General features: G+C 36.9%; 2 protein-coding genes across 4 annotated transcripts in view; one reads left to right on the top strand and one right to left on the bottom strand.

Annotated features, from left to right (window-relative positions):
• The window catches only part of tbl1xr1a (TBL1X/Y related 1a), a 70213-nt gene extending 51306 nt beyond the window's left edge, over window positions 1-18907 (top strand). For both annotated transcript variants that reach the window (XM_059538289.1, XM_059538290.1), the window contains exons 3-16: window positions 7552-7654; window positions 8027-8172; window positions 9933-10152; window positions 10355-10487; window positions 11842-11983; window positions 12059-12122; window positions 12206-12303; window positions 13975-14035; window positions 14150-14271; window positions 14357-14431; window positions 14589-14716; window positions 16640-16805; window positions 16893-16994; window positions 17078-18907. In XM_059538289.1, the coding sequence (XP_059394272.1) occupies window positions 7597-7654; window positions 8027-8172; window positions 9933-10152; window positions 10355-10487; window positions 11842-11983; window positions 12059-12122; window positions 12206-12303; window positions 13975-14035; window positions 14150-14271; window positions 14357-14431; window positions 14589-14716; window positions 16640-16805; window positions 16893-16994; window positions 17078-17104 (1542 nt within the window). In that variant the 5' untranslated portion in view covers window positions 7552-7596 and the 3' untranslated portion in view covers window positions 17105-18907. The remainder of the gene's footprint in view (window positions 1-7551; window positions 7655-8026; window positions 8173-9932; window positions 10153-10354; window positions 10488-11841; window positions 11984-12058; window positions 12123-12205; window positions 12304-13974; window positions 14036-14149; window positions 14272-14356; window positions 14432-14588; window positions 14717-16639; window positions 16806-16892; window positions 16995-17077) is intronic.
• The window catches only part of si:ch211-51h4.2 (uncharacterized), a 111522-nt gene continuing 92431 nt past the window's right edge, over window positions 686-19776 (bottom strand). The window contains exons 20-21 of one of the 2 annotated variants that reach the window (XR_009427455.1): window positions 995-1134; window positions 686-896 (exon numbers count right to left, since the gene is read on the bottom strand). The gene's annotated coding sequence lies outside the window, so the exon portion shown is untranslated. The remainder of the gene's footprint in view (window positions 897-994; window positions 1135-19776) is intronic. The other variant, XM_059538287.1, reaches the window with a different exon arrangement.

The following is a 19776-nucleotide window of genomic DNA, read 5'->3' as shown; positions in this document are numbered from 1 at the left end:
GAGAGATGTCATGATAGAAATAACATAATTATTCAAATAATTGTTATTTCTTTTGTATTTGTGGCAAAATATGTTCTGGAAAGGTTTTCTAAGATTCAGGCCTTGAGGTGCTGCAGTGCATTCTGCTTTTCACTTAGCTCATAACACATTTGTCCTTTGACCTACACTTCAATGCCTCACCTTCCAACATGGTGTTTAATTTAGTGATTCATACTACAGAAAAACTGTGTAGGCTGTAAGGTCAGCTTCAGCTGCTTTACTCATAGTTTAGCTCTTTAGCTGCTGGCAATCAAGCCACACTTAGTGTCACTCGTTAACAGAGGCAAATAAGTTCATTAAACAAGCTCAGCATATCTGTGTCTGTGCTGCAGCACATGAAATAAGCTCCAGGATTGTTCAGTTACAGGATGGTTTCATTTTCACATAGATTCAAAGACAACATGCTGTTGACTTGTTGATTAATAAAGCACTAACAGAGGACTAATTAATGCTGGGCGGGTACATGTAGGTATGTTAATTAGCATCAAAATTACAAACAAACAAATCAGTCAATATTGATAATTATTCTAATTTTTTTTAATATGTATTTTTTTTAGTTGAATCAATTCTAGAAAGGAGACTGTTTTTTTTTTTTGCCAACCCTTTTAAAAATGTTGTTTTCTTTTAAAAATGCTTCCATTTTTTGTAAAAAAAACAAGTCACATTGTTGTTTTTCTAAATGACATGCATAGAGTTCTCAAAGTGCTGGAGGAGGGTAAAAACGTTATGCAAACCCCATGATCCTCCAGGAATCCAGGCAGTTTAGATCTTGTCCTCATGTTACCTCCCATTCTTGTTGCCCTCTGTCAAGTCCTGGTTTGAAGCAGTGCATCGCCTCCCTTTCCAGCGACTCCCACCTGTGCGCCAAAGATAAAATCGTTGATATGAGTCAACATTTCATTACAAAAATGCTGTGAACAGCCACCTCGGACAGAAAAGTGACAGCTGCGCTCACCCAGAAGCAGTGTCACAATATATGCAGATAACCTTCCCCGTCTCTGATATGTCCTTCTGTTACATCAGCCACAAACTAGACTGTTTTCAAAAGTTGCCATGTGGTGTTTATTTTGAGCTGTTGGGCTCAGGATTTGACACCTTCAAGGATTCAAAATTAGGTTTACAAAAATTAGCCATGCAACAGCATAAAAATGGAGGTTTCAACATTGTATTTGTCAAAAGATGCAGGCTGTATGTTTAATGAAATGCCATCAGATCCACCTTAATCTTTGTGATATTTAATCATCATAAAAAAAAATATGACTTCTACATGATATATCTGCAATCATCTTTACTTTTCATTGTGAACGAGAGCCAACTTTCAAGCATTCAATACATGTGCAAAGCAGCGTGTCTGTAAATGTGCAATTCTGTGGCATTTTCATACTGATTTGTATGCTAGTTTAAGCTACCAACCATAGTAGCAAATTGATTCTGGTATGAGAGTAAAAAAAACACATTTTTTAATCACTTTCAAGTGAGCCATTGCAAACAATCTCAGAAAATCGAAAATATTAAAAAACATTTTCAAAACAGAGTGTATAGATGTAATGTTTCATTTGCATTTAATGTGTTTATTTAAATTAATACATTTCAACTCCATGATGTTTTTTTGTGATTTTGAATAAGCCTGACTACTTAAACACTGTTGGAAATGCAGCTGGCTTTAAAGGCTTTAGAGTCTTTTGTCCTTTACAGAATGACTTAGATTCAACTTGGAACCGAAACAAGACTGTTTAATGATCCCATAGTGTCTGTGGTTACATGCTTTTATAGGAGATGGGCTGGACGTTAAAATACATTCTCCTGTGTGCAGAGATGACTATATTTAAGCTATACGATGACATACTGAAGAGTGCAAACACTGAGTTTGTAACTGATGGATCCATTATGGCAGAGCTATGTCATCTGCAGGGCAGCGGTTAAAGGATTCTTAATAAAATGCACTTTGAGGCCTATGGTGGATGTAAACGTTTTCGACCACAGCCAGTGTGATCCATTGACCTGCTTCTAGGACAATTCACACAAAAGAAGAAGAGTAGGGAGATCCATTTATGCCCCTGATGTGTCATATTTCCCCCACCCCTCCATGTTCAGACAGACACTGATGGATACAGATCCTAAAGTAGGTCAGGTGAGGTGACGCGTTAATCTCGCTGGTCCAGTTTGATTTGATTTTTCGCCCTTCGGAGAGTAGGTTGCATCACAAGCAGTTTAGTCCATCATTTGTCTTAATCGCTTGTGACAGCATTTGCTAGCGTGTGGCATCTAATAAGCAGAGGTCATGGTTCCTGCCGGATTGCTTTTGCCTTTGAAATCAACCTGATTGTTAGATGCTGATGGAGGGATGCGAACCATATGCTGATTTCTCCAAAAGCGTCTGGTGGAAATGGTGTTGACATAATTGCCTTGAAAAGAGGAAGAAAAATGGTACTATTGTCTGGATGCGGGGTGACGTAACCACGTCTGCTTCAGAGATGCTCTGATATTTGCTGTGACATTGCTTCGGTTTACAAGTGTTTGAAGAAGAGCAGTTAGAGGTATATAATATAAACATTCAATTAATATTTTATGAAATTATTATATTGTAAGTCCCTTTTATATATATATATATATATATATATATATATAATATCCCTAGCGTGTTTGTGTGTGTATATATATGTATGTATACACTACTGTTCAAAAGTTTAGGATTAGAACGATTTTTTAATGTATTTAAAGGAGTTTCTTATGCTCATCAAGGTTTCATTTATTTGACCAAAAATAAAATTAAAAAATATTGTGAAAATACTATTATGATGTTTTTCATTAAAATATTAAAATCTAATTTATTCCTGAGAGGCACAGCTAAATTTTCATTATCATTACTCCAGTCTTCAGTGTTGAACAATCCTTTAGAAATCATTCTAATATGCTTTGTGTGTGTGTGTGTGTGTGTGTTTGTATGTATGTATATGTGCATACAGTGTAATTTATATAAGATAATAATAAGAATAGCATAGTTTTTTTAAATTAATAAAGTAGTGTTTTATGACTTGCCCTACTATTACAATACATTGCATTTAATATTTTTTTTCATATATTAAATATTTTCTAATATTTACTTTGTTGTTAATATCAACATCATTTTTATATATTTTTTGTTGTTGTTATTCTTTAAATATGAAGCAATGTTTACATAATTGATGCACAGTACTTTATGGCTACATACCATTTTGTGTAATTAATTTGTAAATACAGTTTCTAATATTAATAATTTCTAATAATGTTTTTAATATTTATGTTGTTGTTTCTTATGTTTTTAATGAAGTCATTCATATTTCAGCATATTAAATATATGCATATTCTAAATATGTTACTGGGATGAATTAAATATAACTATATTTAAATGTTTATCTCAAGTGCTGACACTTTAGAATCAACTATAACGTATAAGCAAAGGTGTGCACTGTAGTGCTTTTAAAACATTGCTCCGCGCTTGACCAGCCTGACACCAGAGTATAGGCACCAGCAATAATCTGAGATTGGGGCAGAACTATATCTTGGTCCTTTTTTCCTCCCACATCTACTTAAACATGCTTTGTGTGAATTCTAGGAGTAATCATTTACATTACGCTTAGAAAGCTGTTTATCTGTCTGTATTATTGCTTGGAAAGCAGGTCAAACATAATCTCCTCAATTCATGGCACTCTTGAGACAGATCTTTAGTGCTTAGGCTTTTGGGATATTTTCTTTTGTGCTTAATTGGTGGAAGAGGAACACTGACTGTGACGAGTGTCTTGAGGAATTTGCGTCCAACGGTCAGTGTTACACAAGAACACAAGCTCTCCAAGCTTCTCATTGTTCACTGAGGCCCTCAGAGGTTTGAGAGGATCAAGTTCACTGTTGTCAAGGGAGTCGTGTGAAAAGCCCAGAGTACCACTGCCAAACACACACATACCGAAAGGTGTAATCAGCCTCTTCTAAATAGTGAAGTGTGTAGGTTTTCAATGCTAAAATACTTTCTCCTTTCAGTTCAATGAGACTACTGTTAGTCATTCAGCTGGATGTTAACATAAAGAAGAATGTAAACACTGGCTTTGTGGTGCTTTCAAAATATTACTGTTTGCATCATCAGCCTGACATTCTTCAGGCTGATTTATACTTCTGCATCGGACCTATGCCGTAGCCTCTACGCCGTAGGCTGTGCATCAGTTTTCATTTATACTTCTGCATCGTTGTCGACGTCAACGTGCAGTACACATGCAAACAGCTAGTCTGCCGTGACAATGGGCATGTTTCTTGTGTAACCTGCAGTACCACGGCAAAAGCAGAAGAAGCTGCTCGACGGAGAAGCATTATAGCCGTGACTGCTGCAAAAAAATATCAAAGAACATGATTTATTTAAACTACAAAAAAGAGATGATAACGGAACAGGAGATGGTGGCATTCTTTGAATCTCCACAAGGACTTGTACCATGCCAGAACAACTGTTTGTTGTGGACAACAAAGTGATGTAATGCTATGTTTCATAATAAGGCACTTGTTCTTTGCTTTGTTTTATTTTAAATAAGAAGCTGTAACATCAAAATATATTGTAAAAAACACACAAAACTCAAATACATATGGAGGGAGGGGTACTAGCAGATCAATCACGGCCGTTGCGGTCCGCTTAGATTTGATGTGCTGTGACATTTTTTGGCGAGGTGCACGTCAGACTACTCTGTAACCTGCTTGTACTACGCACAACCTTCAACCTACAATTTTAAGTATTAAGAATTATATTTATATTAACTATTTATTATTATTTATGTTTGAACATTTTTGGGAGTTAAGATGTGTGCAAAATATTTTTCTTTGTTACACCACATGACATTGGTAGTCATTTAAATTTATTTTAATTAACTATTATTATTATTATTATTGTTTCGATTTAATAAAGGAGTTTATATTTTTTATATTGTTGATACATTTATGGATTCATGACATTTGTAAAAAAAAATAAGCTTAAAGGTGCTGTACGTAGAGTTGACACCAAGTGGTTGAACTAGGTATTGCAGTCCAAATTCTAAATATTGGAGAGGGTTTTTTTTCACCAGACTCCTCAAAACTTGACGCACATGCAGGCTGCCAGATTGACAACAAGATGAATGCATATGAAATACACTGTTTTCCGTCAGATGGCAATCCGGGATGCTGAAATACAATTGGCTAAATTGGCAGTGGGTGGGTTTTACAAACCAAAACAAAGACCGACATTCCGGCCCGGATCGCACTTTTTTTTTTTTTTTTCAGATTAAATTAAATTAAAAAATTTAATTCATGCATTTAGCAGACTCTTTCATCCAAAGCTACTTACAGTGCATTCAGGCTAACATTTTTTACCTAACAGATAAACAAGTATGTTAACTTAGCATGTTTCTTAAATATCTGTAAACATATTATGGTATTTTTATGCTTTAGTAGAGTCAAAATCTTACATAAAGCACCTTTAAATTTACTTAAAACCTAATGGATTTTTTAAAAAAATTTCTTTTATATTAAAACCAAAATATATGTGTTAATTTAAAGAATATTCTTTTATTATTTATATTCTTTTACTTATTTTTATTACGAAAGGTACTCTTATTTGCCACTTGAACGCATTTAATCCATCTGGAGCTGGAGGAAAATGATTTCATCACCGTTTCTGATTTGCAGACTATTCTGCATGGCCTTCTTTGACATTATGGCTATAAACTGGGCTGTTATCAGTCCGTAACTCAATAGCCATATGTTATACCTTTCACCCAAACCAGTTAAAAAGCATTTCCTCTCAGACTTCCCCACAGCCTTGAATAACATAGTACAAACTCCCTCACCCCAAGTGCATGCGCTCCACTGTTATGCAACCCACGCCGCCTTTGATTATACAATGAAGATTACGCTACACAGCAAGCATCCTCCAGCACACCAAAATGTCGTCCAAGGCAGAGATCTTATTGTGATATTTGCATTCCTGAAGGCGATTTATGAGGCTCACATGGCAATATATCTCATGGAGGTCCGTGACCCATTTCAATAAAAGCTCTTTCTTGTGTCATGTCTACAAGGGAATTTCCCCACCCGTGGTTTCTTTGCTTGAACTAATGTTGCCCAGTATAAATGCCAGGAGTTCCCTGCTCTGTTTTACAGGCTAGGTGGTCCTGAATAGCAGGGGTGATTCATTGGAATGTAGCGTTCCTCCTCAGTATCGACTCAAGCCACTCGATAATATAGATGAACACTCTGCACTTTTGCAGGGATTTAATTTGGCTATGCTGTGAGATAAAACGCATTGATCCAGTGGCACCGTTCTACCTGATTTGATTGGACGCCACAGTATCTCTGTTATCTGATTGGCGTGGACACACTGCCTTTTGATGATGTTCCTATTTGCATGCTTTTGCATATTTTATGAAGGGAAGGCAAGACGAGCAACTCTAATGTTTGAGAAGTTCAGCCAGCTAATTAAGCATTCATCGGCAGGCTAAATGTTACTCAAAAACAAGCTGTAGTTGGTTAAGAAGAGAACAGGTAGGTGTTATGTCACACACACGATGGTTATGTCGCACCGTCTACAAACAGAACGAAACCCCATCGCTCAAAAAAACAATTTGCGAGCAAAAACCTGAGGAGGCAGCAAAAACCATCCCTCTTGCAAGCAAACCACATCCTATGACTAAACGCAGGGCAATGGGGGAACACTTTCCACTTCACTGCTCTGTATAAATGAGGATGCGATCTGGAATGGCGGACACCAAGGTCATGAGGAAATGGGTCACTTTTCAGAATAAGCCCACTTGTGGTTATGCAGCATTTCGATGTGGAACTGAAAATATGTTTGTGCTCAGAGATGCTCTTTTCTGGAGGAAGTCCAATCTCGAGCGAACGTCTTGAAATTGTGGCGAAATATAGAGCGAGCATTAAATATTATTTGAATAAATAACCCTAAACTGTATGTAAACAAAATACCTTAATAATGTAATGTGTTGCTTGTCTGCTTTAAATCACAATTAAACCAGTATTTAGAGAGTGTCAAATCTAGGTCGGGTTTAATTTCAAGTAAATGTTCCTGCGCTTAAAAAAATCAACACATCTGTTAGAGCTAACGGACATTTTGGCAGCTCTGTAAAGCCAAAGTCACAATGAATCCAAGTGTCAAACTCAAGTAAACAGAAGTATTTTGTAGTAGCCCTCATGTAAACACTTTCAGTGGCAGATGCTTTTACTGCTCCGTAGTCTTGGTGCAACAGCGCCCCCACTGTACAATGTCCACTTTTGGTACTACAATTTGTTATTCAGCCATGCAGGGCTGTGAAGCCTTTGGTAACCTCTGGCAGCATAGTACACACTCAGGTTTGGGCTGACAAAGACAGCTTTTACCCCCTTATTGCACTATAAAAGAGGCTTTTAATACACACTATGAGTGGAAGGCAGAGAGCCTTGCAATATCCATATCTTTTTCAATGTCGTTCTTACCTTACATTATTGTTTTTGTCCTTTCTCTCTCAGGCTAGTGTCCTGTGTGCTGACCTCATGGTGTAAGCAGGTGTGAAGATGAGTATTAGCAGCGATGAGGTCAATTTCCTGGTGTATAGATACCTGCAGGAGTCAGGTAGGTGCTGCTTAATTCAAAACAGCCCAAATCAACATTCCAAAACTATAACTGTTATGCAGCTTTTGCTTTTTAACAGTTATGGTTAATAAAAAAAAAACAGTCTACATGTCTTCTGAATCCACATGAAAAAATGCCCATTAGAGAATTATTTTCACTCTTTATTGGAAATAACTCACAGATATGTAAACATATCTGTCGGTAATATCTACTATCAACGTTGATACAGTAAAACACTAAGACCAGGTTGTTCTTTGATTTAGCGTGCGCACACACACACACACACACGATACCCTCCACATTGCTGTGAGCTTGGCGAGAAAGTTGATTCAGCAAGCGTCACACTAAAGTCTTTATCATTCCCTGTGGTAGGGTTTTCCCACTCGGCCTTCACATTCGGCATTGAGAGCCACATCAGTCAGTCTAACATCAACGGCGCCCTAGTGCCCCCTGCTGCCCTGATCTCCATCATCCAGAAGGGCCTGCAGTACGTGGAGGCTGAAGTCAGCATCAATGAGGTGAGAGAGCACAGCTTCATTTACAAAATCAATCGTTACTTATCTGCAACAAGGATTTTTTTCAATTAACAATCACATTTGCTAATTTAATACTTAAAATTAGAATAATAGTTTTTATAGTAATATTTAGTAACACAAGCACATACATATTTTTTTGTTATTTTAAATTAAGTTTTTGTATTTTTTTAAATATCTGTGCAACATGTATATAATTAGTAGTGGTGGGCATAGATTAATTTTTTTAATCTAGATTAATCTCACTGTAATATTGGAATTAATCTAGATTAAAATGGCTCATCTGAATTCTGCCGAAGGCATTCAGAATATGTGTGCTACCCAAATAAAATAATGACTAAAAGTAATGTTAAGTCTTTGAGAAGGGGTTTCTCAAGCCAGGTGGTGCATTAGACCAGGGGCTCATCTCCTGTTTCCAAAATGCATCACAAAGTGCTTGAAAAAGCTGTAAACTATTGCCACATTGCACAAGGTGCAAACAACCTTACGCCTGTTTCACACATACTCCGTCTGCAGTGCGTATGCGTTGCATATTTTTTTACGCACCCATGTTAACGGATTCCAGCGTTCACGCGGTTGCGGTCCGTCACTGCGTTCCAGGAGTGTTGCGTCTGCAGCAGTGCAGCGATCGTTTACGTACCGAGTAGCAGACTGCAAACGCGTTCTGTGTGAAAGCACAATGAGTGTGAGTCCGTGCTGCTTCTGCACCACATACGAAACGCAGACGGACTGCATACGCACTGCAGACGGAGTATGTGTGAAACAGGCGTGAGTCTTGTCGAGGTTTCCATTGGGAAGCTTCTTTAAAAAAAATTAAAAAATTTCCCTGAAGCAAACCCTGCGGCTTCAGCTGCATCCATGTTAGCACGTCACGTTTGATGTGGTCATTTCACAGTAGGCATACAAACAGGTTTAAAGACTCGTTCTCGCCCCCTACAGATTCGGCTAGGTATACATCCGTGCTAAAATATCAAGGTGAAAGTCATCATAGCTCGCCTAGTATAGACCCAGCTCCCAACCCAACTTTGAGAATAGATTAACGGCGAAATTTTTTTTATCGCCCTATAAGAGTCTCACGTTAACGCAGCACGTTAACACCGATAACGGCCCACCACTAATAATTGGTAAAGATACTTCTATTGTTTTTAATACTTAGATTTAGTAACAGAATAATATTTTTTCAATAATTATTGTTATATATTATTTTTTTATAATTTTAATGTTTTCCATTTTAATTTTAAAGTCCTAGTAATTTAGTTTTATATATATATATATATATATATATATAATATAGTTTTTATGCATTTTCTTTCTCAGTGCATCAAGTTAAACTAAAAAAATGTTTCCTTGAAAACTAGCTGAAATAAAATAAATTTAAGATCTTTTTATATTATTTAATTTCAGTTTTTAAAAAAATGGTTTGATTAGGTAATAAATATTGTAATTCTAATATTTTACATTTTATTTACTGTAATTATGTGTTACTCTTAATATACATACACACGCACGTGCACACACACACACACACACACATATATCATTTGCTTTGTGATATTATGGACAAATGTCATATTTTTTAAACAAAATTATAATTCATTTTTTTATTCTTTTGATTATACTTGATGAAATGCATCCCCTGGAGATATTTCCATGAGATTGACCTAGATTGTGATATTTATTTTGATGCACAAAATCCTGTCAACGTTAAATGAGAGACTGACTGATGCTTTGATTTCTGTCTGTAGGACGGCACGCTGTTCGATGGGCGGCCAATTGAATCTTTGTCACTGATCGACGCGGTGATGCCTGATGTTGTACAGACTCGGCAGCAGGCGTACCGAGACAAACTGGCCCAGCAACAGGCCGCCGCAGCTCCCTCTACAACCAGTACCAACATGCAGGGGAATGCCAAAAACGGAGAAAGCACCGCAAACGGAGAGGAGAATGGTGCACACGCCTTACCTAGTGAGTCACCAAATGAATCTGAATCACCTTATGCTGTTTATCATTGTTTTCTTTAAAATTTCACATAATGGTGTAAATGTTTTTGCTTTCGGGTATGTACTGAGGCTGTAAATCAAAGAGCTGTTGCATTTTCTCTCAGTGATGGATGTCATGTGATGTCTTCTGGGTCTATGTTAGTCCTCATGACCCTGTGTCTTTACAGATAACCATGCAGACATGATGGACGTGGACATAGATGTGGAGATCCCTCAGAATAAAGCCATGGTGCTGAGAGGTCACGAGTCAGAGGTCTTCATCTGTGCCTGGAATCCTGTCAGTGACCTGCTCGCCTCTGGGTCAGTTATTCAGTCCGGTTGTCTTCTGAATCTTTGCATCACACATTCAGTTGTTCATCCATGCTACAGTCCACAGTAGGGATGCACCAATCCGATACCTAGATCAGTAATTACGCTAATACTGGCATTTTAAAATGGATTGGTATCTTTCAATCATAGAGTTAGACATGGGCGTCACTGTCAATCTACAGAAAAAAGCACAGGAGTATCCAAAAATTTTCTTTGGCATTCAATGTAAATTTGTTAATACACATTGTAATTTGCTTGAATTTTTATTATGAGTTAATTCCAAAGAGTGTGGGATAAGAATGGTTTGAAAATATCTCTTGATAAAAATGATTTGTGGCATGCTTTCCACCCAAATAATTGCAATAAACTTTGTGCTTTGTTACTCGTTTAATATCACTAACTATTTATTTTTGTTATTATAATACAAATTGACTTGAGTGCAATATATTTGTATACAAGTCAGTTGTTAATTTTAAACTTTAAAAATAAAGTATCAACTGACAGTATAGTTGTTTTTTTTCCTCTTGAGAAAAATCTACCTGATATTTATCCAAATTAATTGACATCGAATCAAAATTGAGATCAAAGTTTAAAGGGATAGTTCGCCCAAAAATAACAATTCTGTCATTAATTACTCATCCTCATGTCATTCCAAACCCCTAAGACCTTGGTTCATAATTGGAACACAAATGTAGATATTTTTGATGAAATCCAAGAGCTTTCTGACCCTGCATAGACAGAAATGCAACTACCATATTCAAGGACCAGAAAATTGTCCATGTGACATAAGTGATTCAACTGTAATGTTATAAACTTTTTGTGTGCAAAGAAAACAAAATAATGACTTTATTCAACAATTTTTGCTAGTTTTCGTAGCTTCTTAAAATTAAGGTTGAATTACTGATGTCACATGGATTATTTTTATCCTTCCTTTCTGGTCCTTGAATATGGTAGTTGCATTGCTGTCCATGCAGGGTTAGAAAGCTCTCAGAATTTATCAAAAATATCTAAATTTGTGTTCCAATTATTAACCAAGGTCTTAGTGGTTTGGAATGACATGAGGATGAGTATTTAATCACAGAATTTTTGGGTTAACTATCCCTTTAATCTAATCACAAGCTTGTGAATAAAAATATCATCTTAAAATGGATGTCAAAACCCAGTCTTAGTGTGGAATATATATTGAACAGTATATGAACAGATGAAGTATATTGAACAGATGAAGACCTAAAGCTGGCAGTGGATTGCTTAAGTATCGATATTCGGAAAGAAAGAGTGCGACTGGTGCGTCTGTAGAAGATAAAAGTCAGCGAATGCAGTTATTTGATCCTCTGGCTCTCTGTAGGTCTGGAGACTCAACGGCGCGCATCTGGAATCTGAGCGAAAACAGCAGTAGTAGCTCTACACAGCTTGTCCTGAGGCACTGCATACGGGAAGGTGGCCAAGACGTGCCCAGCAACAAAGACGTCACGTCGTTAGACTGGAATGTGAGTTCAGCTATGACTCTGTTTTAAAACTCTGTGCATTATGAAAGACTTACATTTCCTCTTTGTGTTTATTAGAGTGAAGGTACACTGTTAGCCACAGGCTCTTATGACGGCTTTGCTAGAATATGGACTAAAGATGGTAAGCTGTTGACAGTTGCCTTCTGTGCCAACATGCTGTGCTCTTTCATTCCATTCAGCAGACTGATAACTGTTCATTCACAGGTAATCTGGCCAGTACCCTTGGTCAACATAAAGGTCCAATATTCGCATTAAAATGGAACAAAAAAGGAAACTTTATCCTTAGCGCTGGTGTTGATAAGGTAAGAACAGTAACTACATTTTGTAAAGTGTAGTAAGAAAGTGCCAAGAACGATAGCAACGTGCTAACATCCTGACAATCATCTAGAACAGGGCAGTGTTATTTTATGACCAGTGTTAATTTTGGCAGGCATTTTTGATTTAGTCTTGGTCTTAGTCTTGAGACGAAAATGCTTAATAGTCTTAGTCACATTTTAGTCATTTAAGTCTTTCATAGTTTTAGTCGAAGAAAATTCAATGCATTTTTGTTAACTTTTAGTCAATAATTTGTCAATAATTTTAGCCAAACTGTAGTTAGCAAAATTTATTTTGGTTGCTATTTTATATGTAGTTTTCTAATTAAAATAATCATTAATTGTTCTCTCTTTAGACCAAATCAATTAAGCATATGAGAAATTTGAATCAAGGACATATATGACATATTTGACATATATGACTTAAATTATGACAATTTTCATTTTTGGGTGAACTATCCCTTTAACAGAAGTGAAAAAGGAGCAACTCATAAAAATATTATATATATAATTATTTATTTATTTATTTAAAGAAGCACAATAAGACAAATACAATAGACATACAAATTAAACAAATTTTTTAGATACTGTAGGTTTTAACATGTATACATTTAAAAAATTTTGTTGGTTAAAATTAATGACATATAGGTATTTAATTTGGAATGCTGTCATTTTAAGACTGAAGGCATGCATGAAATACTGACACACATTCAGTTTTCACACACCTGTTCACGTTCACTTAATCCATAAACTACTGTATTTACGTGCGATACTCTACATGATAAACATTTGGACTGTTGTGTGTGTATTTGAGCGCTGAGAACTGATCGTGCGCTGTATATGAGAACTGAGGAAGTGCGTGAGAGAGAGAGCACTTATATCAGCACGATTTCACCTATCCCGCCTTTACTAACTTTAAGTTAATCGACAACGAATTGCGACTCCCGGGAAAAAAACGGGACGTCTGGTAACCTCATCCCTACCCCTTCGGGTGCTGAGGCCATTGTTTCAGATTGCTAGTTCGCATTTTATTAGCCTATCCATCCCCTGCGGCTGCTATACTGACTAGAAATGTAAACGGTCCTTATCCGATCGCAATCCAATGACAGGGACGCACATCTTGAAGGACAATAGCCTTTAGGATGCATTTTGAATGTCCGGTAGTCCTCAAATAACATTATAGTCCAGTCTCATCTAGTTAATGAAGACGCGGCATAAATTTCGTCATCAGATATTATTTTTAGCTCGTCAATGTCTCGTCTTAGTCACAGAAAAAATTTTCATTAACGAATATTTTTCATCGCCGTCTTCATTACCAAAATAAACACGGTTTCTGACATATTAGTATTAAATAAAATATATATTTTTACAAATAATTTGTAACTTTTAATTTAAACTTTTTTTATTTTGTTGTTTCTGTAATTTTTCTTCATTTTTTTTAAACAACAACCACAAAAACTACATATATATAAATTTTTATTTATTATAGTTTTAGTACTTTGTTATACTAAATGAAATTGAGAACTATCTGATAATTAATAAATAACCTTATCAGTTAATACATGTTGCGAGTGGAACATAAATTACCCACGTCACCTTTAAATATACATTATATTTTACCCCGTCACAGATTATTTAATATATCCTTCTTTTCTTCAGACAACAATCATTTGGGATGCTCACACTGGGGAAGCCAAACAGCAGTTCCCGTTTCATTCAGGTTCACACAGATTCCAATTAAAATTTTATTGTTCACCATATCAAAAATAATATTATTGACTGTTTTTGGGGGAAAGAGCTCTTATGCTGTAGCCTTTTCTCCCTCTCACCTCAGCACCCGCTCTGGATGTGGACTGGCAGAGTAACAACACGTTTGCCTCCTGTAGCACAGACATGTGCATCCATGTGTGCAAACTAGGCCAGGACCGACCCATTAAGACATTCCAAGGACACACAGTAAGACCTGTCTGCTTGTCCTGCCTTTCCTACATGTCCAGTCTTCCAAAAGGATCAATATCAAACTCTTTCTCTCTTTTTCCAGAATGAAGTTAATGCAATCAAATGGGATCCGACTGGTAACCTGCTGGCGTCGTGTTCTGATGATATGACTCTTAAGGTAAGAACCCTTCTAATGCTACTTATCAATTCAGATTCATTTTTTCATACTGTGCTACTAAGCCAAATGCAAGTATGTGGTACACATTTCAGCAGGTGTTTTGATAATGCAAGTGCTGTCCTCGTGGTCTAAATAATTGCTTCTTCCATCACCCTAGATCTGGAGTATGAAACAGGACACTTGTGTTCATGATTTGCAAGCTCACAGCAAAGAAATCTACACTATCAAATGGAGCCCCACAGGTCCAGGAACTAACAACCCTAATGCCAATCTAATGCTGGCCAGGTAGAGTAGTACACACTCAGTAGTACACTTACAGTACACATTCAAAATTAAACCAGATCCAGTTCAGTTAAAGGAAACAGACTTTTAGAAAGATTTGCTTCGGAGATTTGCACATTAATGAAAGTTGGGGGAAAGCTATTATTGCACATTTGCTACTGTGAGTAGTTATAGACTGGTATACTGTATATCAGACAATATTTCTTTTGGTTATTTACCACACACACCTGTTAATGAACATAATTTTCCAACCGTTTTCTTAAATAAAAAAAAAGTGCATCGGCACTTTTGCGCTACGGGCGTCCCGACTTCGAATTCCGACTTGATGCCTTTCCCAATCCCACCACACTCTCTCGATCCTACTTCACTTACTGTATGTTCTACTATCATATATATATATATATATATATTAGGGGTGTAACGGTTCACAAAATTCACGGTTCGGTTCGATACAATACACTGGTGTCACGGTTAGGTTCGGTACGTTTTGGTACGTTTTAGATACAGCAAAAAGAAAAAATTGGCAGTAAAATTTCCTTGATTTAAAATTTTTTTTTATTAAAACTAACAAAGTGTTTTTTACATTGAACAATGATGGAGCTATTCTTTACCCATCTTCTATGGTGTTTTCTTAGCAGCATACTGTATAAAACAAAAAAAGCTCCTTATAAATAAAAAATGAAAATGTTATATTATTGTAGTAGTTATGAACAAATACAAAGATGTAACTTTTTATATGGAACTCTATAACTCTTTATATTGAGTGTGTTTTTACTCAATTGGTTCTCTAAAGGGCTTATGTTTTTTGGAACAAAGCAGGAATTACGGTCTGTCTGAAATGGGCTCGTGAAGGAATATTGTAACGGGGCTCAATTACATTAAGCATGTTCTTAAAACCTACGTTTTCCACTACAGAGTAAGGCGCTCGCTCACTCCGTACGCGCTGAAGGCTCGTTGCAAAATGGCCAATGCGTTTAACAGACCAGAAATAGAAGATCCTCCAATAACCAACAGGTCTGGTGTTTGGGTGCACTTTGGATTCCCTGTAAGCTATAATGGTGATGATAGAATCAATGGTAAATAGTAAGGTCTCATATCCACAGCTATAACGTAAATGTACCAATCGCCGTGGTGATGTCTTTTGCCCTGTTTGAATCCATTGGAAATGTCTGTCTAAATGCTGCAGGGATAATTTTTTGTTTGATAATTTTTTGCAGGGATAATGTTTCTCATTTTTTTCGTCTTTACCCAGATACTGACACACTAAGGTGATGTCGGCGTAAATGAGTTGACATGTTTCAAGTATTCCCGCTGGTGTTTTTTTTTTTTTTTGGTATTCCTGCTGATGTACCCTAGATGCGACATATCCTTGTTTTTTTATCCACCACTCTCTTGCCATCACCATTATAGCTTACAGGGAATCCAAAGTGCACCCAAACACCAGACCTGTTGGTTATTGGAGGATCTTCTATTTCTGGTCTGTTAAACGCATTGGCCATTTTGCAACGAGCCTTCAGCGCGTACTGAGTGAGCGAGCGCCTGACTGAGTAGCCTAACATAAACATATAAGTTGGTGTTTTTTTTTCTTCTTCGGGGGTGTCAGGGGCGTTGCCTGTTACGTCGTTTGGGTTATTGGGCTACCTTGTTTAACGCATATCATTATATTTCACAATTTTTTTTTATTTTCCAAATATAATTAATTAGTCCAACGAACCGTTTGGTCCATAATGCGTACAGCGTACCGAACCGAAAGCCTCGTACCGAACGGTTCAATACATACATACTCATTGACATGGCGGTAACAGGCAACTGTTAAAATGATTAAAATAATATTTTTTTAGTATTTTTGGGTGTTACAGTCCTAATAAAATGTGTGGTGTTTAATAAAACTAATACATTTTTATTTTTTTAATCTGACACATCTAGTGCTTCCTTTGACTCCACTGTTCGGCTTTGGGATGTAGATCGAGGCATCTGCATCCACACACTAACCAAACACCAGGAGCCCGTGTACAGCGTGGCCTTCAGCCCTGACGGACGCCATCTAGCCAGCGGCTCTTTTGACAAATGTGTCCACATCTGGAACACACAGGTAAGACCAGAGGTGCTCTGATCCATCCCATCCAGAGAATGCCCAAATGCAGCTGGATCTGAACTCTTATTGCTCTCATTTCCACAGACTGGTGCTTTAGTCCATAGCTACCGGGGGACAGGGGGCATTTTTGAAGTTTGCTGGAATGCAGCAGGAGACAAAGTAGGAGCAAGTGCGTCGGACGGCTCTGTAAGTACAAGTTTAGTACTCTGCACCTCAAATAAAGGTAACGGATAATGCCTATACTAAATATTTTCCTGCTTTCATTGTAGGTTTGTGTATTAGATCTGCGGAAATAGCGCTGCTTGCTGGAAGCCATGGACCGACTATGAATGTGTACATAGCCAAAATGACTGTCCCTGACCCTCAAACTGCTACAGTCCCTGAACCATGGCCAGCCACTACAGACAGACAAACACAAGCACGCTGACGCCACAATCCGAGCGGAGAGGATGTGATTCCAACCCGAGACATTCAAATGACTTTTGTAAGGTGAAAAAAAAAAAACAATATAACAGAGGAAGAAAGAAAGACAAGAAGACTGTATATGTACCAAATTTGGAAGATATTTTACTATTTGTTCTTCAAAACCAATCTCATCGAAATAAACGAACGAAAGGATTTTAATCTTTGTTGGTAGTTTCAGTTTCAGTGAGCAGACATACCGTTTTCTTTTCCACCCCCCTCTTTCTTTCGCACATTTGATTTGACGTCACAGCTGCATGATTCCAAGACTCACGTTTTCCTCCTTTTAACACAAGTACAGATATTTAGTCTTTTTGGTACTGGATGTTTTGTGATTTCAACAGTGTGGGGACATGAGAAAAAAAAATCTATATTTTCCTTGTTCTTTGGTTTTCCTTTTTATGCTATTGTGTAACTGTAATCTTCTCTTCCCCTCGAACCCTGTTTTCCCCCCAAATGAGAGATACATTAACCACCACAACAACAACAAAAACAGGCATGCACATCTACAGGAAATGCATCCGTTCGCTCATACTACTGTATTAAGTTGGTAGACATTCCCTTAAAAAGAACACCAACAAATTTTGTTTGTCAATTCGAGACGTGGTGTTCGAGTTAATGAGGTTTGACATACATGTGGATTGAAAACAGAAAAACTTGCTTTAGATTTGAAATATTTTAAATTAAACACATCAGCGTAATTTTTGTACTTTGTTTTAATAATTTGATTATTTACTCAATTTTGTCTTTCAGTTCCAGCATTTTTTTTTTGGTTCTCTATTATGCTAAACATAAAATTTAAGCATGTTTTTGTTGGAGAACCCAAAACCTAAAGTCTGTTGACAGAACATTGAACAAACATTGGAAAGACATTATTTTAGTGCTTTTGGGGTTCTCTGCACTACCATTTAATGGGATGCTGATGTTCATTTACAGTAATGGCCTGCATGAGGACAGTCTGTGCTAATGTGCTTTGGTTTTTCTCTGTGTTAAGACATCAAGGGGGGAAAAAAATCACAGACCACAAGAGTGCAAAAGTCTGTTTCTTAATTGTTTTTGTTTTTTTTGGCCCTCACAGAGATATTTTAGGCTATAACCTTGCATTTAAACAAGGGTGTCGTATTTAAAGATTTGAAACTGATAAAAAAAGTGAAAAAACATCTGAACAACTATTTATTACAGCCTATGACAACAGAAGGGTGTTTGAGTCGTCCCTTTGCCCCAGCGTCTGCCTGCTCACAACAACCTTCAGTTCCAGTCGTTTCTAATCATTATTCTTACTGCATCTGTGTCTCCTGGACTTTTTGTACTCTTTAAAAAAAAAACTTTTGTAATGCATATTTCTTTGTAGCTATATATATATAAAAAAAACAAAAAGAGTAAATAAAAAAAAAAAAAAAAAAAGGGAGGGAGAAAAAAGAAAACCCCAACAAACTACTGGAGGTCGGTTTGAGGGTGTACAGCTTAGACCTCAGTTCTGCTCACTCTTGAGTCCCGCGAGTTCTCAGATGTCCCCACACCTGATCTTTGTTTCCCCAGTCAAATGTTTTTGGTTTCAAAAATTCCCCCTGCATTGCATTGATCTGTTGTCATTTAAATCAGATCTGGAGTCCAAAATAAAGTATATTTTGATATTATGGCTGTGTTTTTGCTGTGTTTCTGACTATTTAATATTAAGTGATGGTGCCAATTAAACAGCTATAGTTACTTAAAACTGAACCAGACTACCTAAAGAAAGAAAATCCATTATTTATGACTACTAATGTCACTTGTTTTTGTCATTATTCCAGACCGTAACATCATTGGTTAATATTGCTTGATTTTGCTTTGTTTTGTCATTTAAAAGTCCATTTAATTAGGCAGATAAGACATTGCTATTGCTTTTTCACTGTAAGTTTAAAAACTTTTCTTATATACAACTTTGGGGTTTGGGGTTTTTTATATATAAAGAAATCTCATGCTCTGCAAACATGCATCAGAAATACAGTCGTGGCCAAAAGTTTTGAGAATTACATAAATATTAGTGTTCAAAAAGTTTGCTGCTAAATTGCTTTTAGATCTTTGTTTCAGTTGTTTCTGTGATGTACTGAAATATAATTACAAGCACTTCATACGTTTCAAAGGCTTTTATCGACAATTACATGACATTTATGCACAGAGTCAGTATTTGCAGTGTTGGCCCTTCTTTTTCAGGACCTCTGCAATTCGACTGGGCATGTTCCTAATCAACTTCTGGGCCAAATCCTGATTGATAGCAACCCATTCTTTCATAATCACTTCTTGGAGTTTTTCAGAATTAGTGGGTTTTTGTTTGTCCACCCGCCTCTTGAGGATTGACCACAAGTTCTCAATGGGATTAAGATCTGGGGAGTTTCCAGGCCATGGACCCAAAATTTCAACATTCTGGTCCCCGAGCCACTTAGTTATCACTTTTGCCTTATGGCACGGTGCTCCATCGTGCTGGAAAATGCATTGTTCTTCACCAAACTGTTGTTGGATTGTTGGA

The sequence above is a fragment of the Carassius carassius genome, chromosome 44 (genome assembly GCF_963082965.1).
Source record: "Carassius carassius chromosome 44, fCarCar2.1, whole genome shotgun sequence".
Lineage (NCBI taxonomy): Eukaryota > Metazoa > Chordata > Actinopteri > Cypriniformes > Cyprinidae > Carassius > Carassius carassius.
Note: the sequence above shows the minus strand (reverse complement) of the source record. Positions and strands in the feature narration are given on the sequence as shown.